Raw genomic sequence first — 7,097 nt, 5'->3', positions numbered from 1 at the left:
GGGGGCTCACAAATTGCATACAATACAACAGATCACAGTTTCGAAGGCTAGCACAGATAAAAAAAACACATATGTACCATTTATATAAGACACACACTGATTGTCTCTTAGAAACTACATATTGATTCCTTATAAACACTTTTTTTTCTTAAATAAAGTAGTGCATCCATGTCCACACACCATCCTCATCGTCTCTCCGCCAGAAAGCAGCTCGGCAAAGTTGTGTAAGAAGCCTTTTAAAGGAGGTCTGTCCATCCCGAGCACTTCGCCGGAAAGACGAGCTTTGAGTTTTGTTCTTGGATAAACTTTAGTTCCGTGGCTGTGGTGTACTTTTTCTTTCTGTGCTGTCCTCAACAGGTGTTTTTATTTTGACGCATAGAGGCACACACTGACAGACATGGATGAGGGGCTACAACCTGTGAATGAACGGAACAAAGACAAATCTCTTTGCCAGTGCTAAAATAAATTAAACCTCTCCTCTAGGAGGACCATCATGCCAAACACCCCGAGGCCCCTGCCTCGCCGAGCCCGGCGGACACTTTGACCCAGTCCGATGTGTTTTATTGAGGGATGGCAGCAGCGCTGTGTCTGATGTGATCGTCACTGTTTGTGCACTTTTCTTTTTTTAAACAGCTGTTTGTTCTGTTCACAGGACCTGGAATTTCCACGAGGACGTTTGATCCTTATAATCCAAGCAATCGGCATTGAAGTTCAGCTTCCACGACGCCGCTTGGTCCTTATAATCCAAGCAGTCTGCTGTGGAGTTGAAGCCCAGGCCGGACGTCCCGTAGCCCTGGGTGGAGAGGGACGCCGGGGACTGGTTCAGATGGCTTGTGACCGCGTTCGTGCTCATGGGACTGATAGTCGAGCCAGGGCCTGACAACTGGTGGTGCATGGGGGTGAGGTAAGAGCCGCAGTCCATGCCGCCGAAGTAGGACGTCGAGCCGGCGTAGCCCTGGCTGTAGCTGGAGGCCTGGGTGTAGGTCATGGGGTAGGACCTCTGCATGCAGGAGGAGGAGGTAGACAGGGGGTCCGCGAGCGGAGAGATGGACGCCGGGCTCCAGATGGACACTGGGGCGGTGCTGGTTGAGATGACGGGGACCGTGGTGGTGCTGGTGGGGGGCGTGAACTGTCCGCTGGCCCCGCTCTCAGAGCTCACTTCTCTGGTCGGGGAACTTTTCTTTTTGGCAGGTCGCACCTTGTTCTGGCCCCCGTTCTGCTGCTGCTGCTGCTGCTGGCGACACTTTGCCCGCCGGTTCTTGAACCAGACCTGGAGGAGACACGTTATTGTAGAAATCTCTTTATTATAATGAAAATATAACCCAAATGATAGATTTCTCTAAGTGAGCACAGACAATTAAATATTCCTTTTTTTATTTGATTTAATCCAAGTGAAAAAATAAGAAGATTCATTTCATTTGTTTTCAGTCCAAATCAAGATGTTTCTCGACTTTTTGTCAAAGCAAGTTTTTGGTGCCAGTGGACAGATCGGTCTCATTTCATCGCTCAAATTCTCGAAACAGGAATCTGTCGTTAAGTGGAATTATCTCACCCCACTGGCAAAAGTTTTCCACTTGATTTAAGGCGGACAAAATGCTAAGCTTCAGATACACTGTCAGTCACGGGTTAAGAGGAGTGTTTCCAACAGTGCAGATAGAAAATCGATTTTTTTTTTTCAGTGTCATTCGAGCTTTTTTTTGTTTCACATTTAACCCCCCGTAAATTACGTCTACCTAAATTATTTTTCCACATTGTTAAATCCAAACAATAACTGTTTAATTATCCAAATGTGTTTAAAACATGTTGGACATGTTGTGTCACTTTTCCTTTGGTGTCTCACAATTAACACACAGTCTTCTTTCTTATTAATATTTAAATATTAAATCACATCGATCAATTTCTGGTGAACTCACCTGTACTCGGGACTCAGGTAGATTGATTTTCAGCGCCACCTCTTCGCGCATGAATATGTCCGGGTACCGAGTTTTGGCGAACAACGCCTCCAAAACGTCGAGCTGTGCGCGGGTAAAAGTAGTCCTCTCTCGCCTCTGCTTCCGTGGCGTTGCTGTCAGGAAAAATGAAATGTAAGTGAATTAAATTACATTACGTATGTATTCGTTTGAAAACAAATAAATAAATAAAAGCAAGTGAAAAGATCAAACATAATCAAAGGCAGGTGTGTAACACAAAATGTATTTTTGTTGTTGTTGTTGTGCGTAATTACGCACGAGTCCTGTGAGACTTGCCGGTGGCAAAATGTAACACTTGAGTCTAATGTGCCAAAAAATCTATGCAATTTGTGCAAAAAATAAAACCAATTATCCAGCAATTCAGCATAAAACATTTACAAATAAAATCACTCAAGAGGAGACTTAAATTCCCTCCAAGTTGTTTTTGTGCGTTTGCGCAAAAAGTTGATAAAAAAGTAGCTCATGTAATTTAACGACCAATTAATATACTGACATTAATGACGAGTTTTTATCGTATCCCAAAATGTAGAGGTCATTATTAGATTGAAAAGTTTTTCTATGGGTCCTGATATCACACTAAAATGTGTCCCCAAGCCATTACTGTTCCTTCATCACTCCTTATTTATTATTCAGAAAAGTTCGCACCCACCTGGATAGCCCACTGATGGATGCAAAAGATCCATTCCGGAAGTAGTTAAGCTGAGGCCATTGACTGTGTAAGGTGGTTGCTTTAGATACGACATCATGCTAATGTTTGTCTGAGGGCTGAAGTTGGAGAAAATTTTGAAAATTGATGGAGCTCCCGAGATGCACTTGGTGTCCTCTGCTCTGTTCGCCGTGCGGTCCGTGTTAAACCCGGCACCTGTTCCCAAAAGAAAAGAGAAAGACGACAAGAGACACCGATGAAGATGCACCTTAGTGAAGAGAGGTTGACAGAAAACAAGCCCTCTCCAAAACGCACGGCGCTCCTTAAAAAGGCACCGACCACATCTCCAGCTGTCCCCCAATCCAACCCCTCCTCCCACACAGAAAAAGCCCTATAACTGCAACAAGTCACTTTAAAGTTGAATTAAAGGCACGGGCTCCTGTGTATGAAGTATAATACAAACTGAATGTAGGAAGTGTTAATTGTCCGGGTTATTTAGAATTAAAACAATCTGGAAAAACTCATTCCCAAAGTGAACAGACACAGCTTATCTTCATTTTCTTTTGGCTTTATTTTATACTCCGTTTGACTCCTTTACTGTAATATATTAAGTTTGTTTATGACTGTAAACAGAAAAATCAATGCGATGTGAGAGAAGAAACTCAATTTATGTTAATGAGTCACCACAAATAGCCTTTCAGTGCTGTGACTCCTGATTTAAAAATGACAAGAATTTTGAATAATTTCCTCTATTCTTAAAAATTCCGAAGAGTTCCCTTTTTTTTTACGAGATTGGAAACATTTTCAAGGCAATTAAGAGGTATAATTATTTTGATTTTCTTCGTTTTAAACACGAGATTATTCGAAGCAGAGAAGCGTTTAATCCAGCAAAAGAAAAAATAACGTTGTCCAGGTAATTTTCCTTTAAACAGAAATAAATCTGGGATGTTGATTGCTAAATGTGTGATTGCTGTCACTTCAACTTCAGTGACCCTCAGCCGTCATCCCCACTGCGCGTCTTGATTAGTTGCATTTTTTTTTTCGTCCAGTATCCAACGGTTTTAACCCCCTCATCCCAATCTGTCACACTTAAAAACAGACCCGTACCAGTTGCACACACCCGCTCGATAATAACCACCCTGTCCGAGAATTAATTATGATAAATGTTTTTTTTTTCCCTGTTGATGAATTAACGAGCTAATCCGAGTGGCATCTAAGTGGAGCTGCGGTTTGGTATCAATACGCTCCAAAGTGCTCCAGGCTCCTGAAAATGCAAATGACCAGCGGGTACTCCTTTTAATAATTCCTGCTGTTTATGTAGCTGAAATGTAATCATATTAACATTTAATTTAGTCTGAGGCAGCACTTTGAAAAACAGATAAAAAAAATTAACTGAAAGAGGGGCATAACTACCGTTTTAGACGCTCAAATACAACCTGTCACCTAAACCTCGAAAACACACAGTAAAATCTGTGAAATGTGACGTGTTGGTTTGTTCCTGTGTGGAGCCAGTAGAGAAAAACAGGCCCCGACACATATTTCGACTACAGGCCCATAAATGCTCGATCCCTGAGCCTCACGCCTCCACAATCATCCATTTTTGTTGCGTTATTTCGCCTGTAAATTAAATCTCGAGGCATCGGTGTGCAGTGGGAGATGCATGAGGATCTCGTCTCGAGTTGAAACTTCTCTCAGTGGAGGTGGACGAGGCGTCCTCGGTGCAGCAGCACTGTGGCTTCAGTCAGTGAGAGTGTGTAATTGGTGAAATATGACCTCCAGGAATCACATAGACACGACAAAAAGACAGTTATTCCTTCGTGAAAGCTTTAATTTAGCTTTGAATCCGTTTTTGTTTGCATCAGCACACACTGTCATAATCTAACTTCATCAGTTTGCTACTAATTACCGGATGCTTCATGTTCATTATGTGCATTTGCATCGTTTACGTCGTTAAAATGTGTGTTTTTCTAATGGGGTTTGGTGAGCAGACGCGCACTTTCTGTCTTTTTTTTACTCTGCTCAAATAAATATTATTCAGAGTTTAACAGTGTTCAGCCTTCATCTGCAGGTTGAAGCCATTAAACTACCCAAAGATTTCTTCCTGGCATTTCTTTAAGTGTCGTCGTGTGTTTAATTTAAGCACCAGAGCCTCTGCTGAAGCGTCGTATTCCCTTTTTTATTTTATTTTTTAAAGAAAAAGATTTTGCAAACCTTTAAATTGCAGTTTAACAAGCGGTGTGATCCCCTAAAGGCTTCTATTTGTTGTCTTATTTGACTCCTTATTTCGATATCAGCCTATTACTGATAATACAAATAACAGTGATATTAATAATGGTGAAAATAGAAATAATTAAAGTAAAACTTACCCTGCTATCGACGCCGGTAAAGTTCTTTGTCTGCTCGCTTTCCTTACAGGAGAAATAATAAAAGTCAGCGCAGATAAACGTCGTCCTGGCGGATAAAAACACAGAAAACCAGGCGAGAGCAGGAGCAGAAGAAGCAGCCAGAAGAAGAAGAAGAAGAGGAGGAAGAGGAGGAGGAGTGCGGAGAAAAGTTAAACGTCGAGCGGCTGCATCAGGTTTGGAAGCGGTGCGACAGCGGCGGAGTGATGATGGAGGAGGCTGCATGTACGCCTTTAGGATTTGTTGGTGTGTTGTGAGTGAAGTGGTTTGACTTGGATTTTGTACAAACTGCCAGCCAATGGGAGCCGCAGGACTGAGCTGAGGTCTGTCTCCGGCTCCGTCTCTCACACCGGTGGGGAGGATGAGGGTTTTTTTTTTTTCTTTTTTTTTTTTCTGGGAAACAAATGTCTCCAGCTACTTTTTTTTTTTTTTTTGACGCACAGTCCTCAGCCAATGGCAGCGAGAGGGCGACTGACAACATCCCCATCCCACCGCAGAGAGGGCGCATTGATAATAAATAAACGCTATGCCGGTGGATGGCGAGAAGTGGATGTTTAGTCACCTTTTTAAAAAATTATATTTTATATTTGACATCGATATGAGGAAGATATATTAAAAAAAATGGAGGAAAGTTGCATGAAGGCTGGTGGAAATATGCGCAAATAAAAGAGTTGTCTGAAAATATAATGTACGTGCATTATATTAGCTGTGTCATACTTTTAAAATATTATCCATAGCGTCAGTTTTTTTGTGCCATTTTTATCATCCAAAAATGTAATTTTATGTTTTTAAAAAATCGGAGTATTTAAAAACTTCGGGAAAAATCGAAGAATATTAAAACATCTTGAATGGTTAAGCGAAATAAGTGCAATATTTAGGTGTTCGCAGGTCTAAAAGAGTTAAATACTGTAAAGAGAAATAAATCTCTGACAAAAAAAGACAAGAAAAAAAAACAAAAAAAACAACTAAACCCTGATCTAAAGCAGGGCTCTGCCTCCATGTGAAGGCTGCACCACCGTCCTCTCACATTCCAGCGCGTCGCAAAAAAGAGGGATTTAGAGCGACTTATTTTCTTAAAACTGTCCTCCCGTCCACAGAGCCAGCCAGTCTGCTCCCATCAGCCTCGTACAAGGCCCTGCACCACCGAAAATAATCGGCCAGAATATTTTTTACAGCAGAGCTCCCACCGAGCAGAGGCACCGAGCAGAGGCACCGGAGCTGCAGGGAACGGTGCAGCCAGGGATGAGGAACAAATGACAGGGGAGGGAGAGGGAAAATAAAAAGACTCGGGTCGGTTGCTGGAGACAAGAGCGGCTTTAACTTATTTCACTTCTGCAAGAGGAAGCTGTGAGAGAGGGTGGAAGACAAAAATGAAGGTAGGCTTGTTTTATTTTGGCTTTTATAGACAAACAAGTTTAAGTTTGGTGTTGCAGCATTCCAATAATAATAATAACAACAATTATAATGATGAGTTGTTATTTTTATTTTATGTTTTTTAATATAATTCACTTCAGAGTCCATCTTATTTCATATTTTCTGGAGGACCCACAAGCTGCACGAGACAAATAAGCCTCCTCTGTGTCACTTGAATTTTGAACCCGCGTGCCCATCTCAAAATAATATGCCGAGGGTTTTTGTCACGGCTTGGTAAATGTATCATCTTAAGAGGCTTTGTGGAACACCTACACACACTCTCTCTCTCTCACACACACACACGTCCACACACACACACACTCAGTCACGCACGCACACACACACACTGCGCGCTTGCACGGACACACCCGCTCACTTCAAACAGATTTGAATATTGATTTAGATTTATAAACACAGGCAGACCGTGGGTTTTATGAATCGTCATTTTGCCTCTCTCTGCGGCTCCTCGTGTGGAAGGCCAGACAGAGTCAAAGGTGCAGTGACAGCTGCTGGTTTTCACCGCGAGCTGCAGCCCTGCTGTGAGGCTCCACACACATCAACTTTGTCCAAACTACAGTGACATCTCTTTTGACAGATTTCGATCGGAGCAGGAAGCGGCTGAGTGGATCATAACCCCTGGATTTCTTTTAACGAGCTGATTTGATG

At 42.3% G+C, this 7,097-nt stretch overlaps 1 protein-coding gene across 2 annotated transcripts; it reads right to left on the bottom strand.

Annotated features, from left to right (window-relative positions):
• Window positions 1–646: 646 nt before the first annotated feature.
• Window positions 647–2,716, bottom strand: otx2b (orthodenticle homeobox 2b). 2 transcript variants are annotated; one of them, XM_073484078.1, is made up of 3 exons: window positions 2,610–2,716; window positions 1,914–2,070; window positions 647–1,270 (listed from the first exon to the last, which is right to left on the bottom strand). In XM_073484078.1, exons 1-3 carry the CDS (start codon window positions 2,714–2,716, stop codon window positions 647–649), a joined length of 888 nt encoding a protein of 295 aa, XP_073340179.1. The 2 variants fall into 2 exon arrangements, with proteins under 2 accessions (XP_073340179.1, XP_073340180.1); XM_073484079.1 differs by having other exon boundaries at window positions 1,914–2,065; window positions 2,620–2,716.
• Window positions 2,717–7,097: the final 4,381 nt, after the last annotated feature.

This window comes from Pagrus major, chromosome 16 (assembly GCF_040436345.1).
Source record: "Pagrus major chromosome 16, Pma_NU_1.0".
Classification (NCBI taxonomy): domain Eukaryota; kingdom Metazoa; phylum Chordata; class Actinopteri; order Spariformes; family Sparidae; genus Pagrus; species Pagrus major.
Note: the sequence above shows the minus strand (reverse complement) of the source record. Positions and strands in the feature narration are given on the sequence as shown.

Coding starts and splice junctions, on each gene's coding strand:
- otx2b (XM_073484078.1), bottom strand. CDS start 2,716: ATGATGTCGTATCTAAAGCAACCACCTTACACAGTCAATGGCCTCAGC. Junction 2,071..2,609: donor GGCTATCCAGGTGGGTGCGA/ACTTTTCTGAAT, acceptor TTCATTTTTCCT/GACAGCAACGCCACGGAAGC. Junction 1,271..1,913: donor TACCTGAGTCCCGAGTACAG/GTGAGTTCACCA, acceptor TGTCTCCTCCAG/GTCTGGTTCAAGAACCGGCG.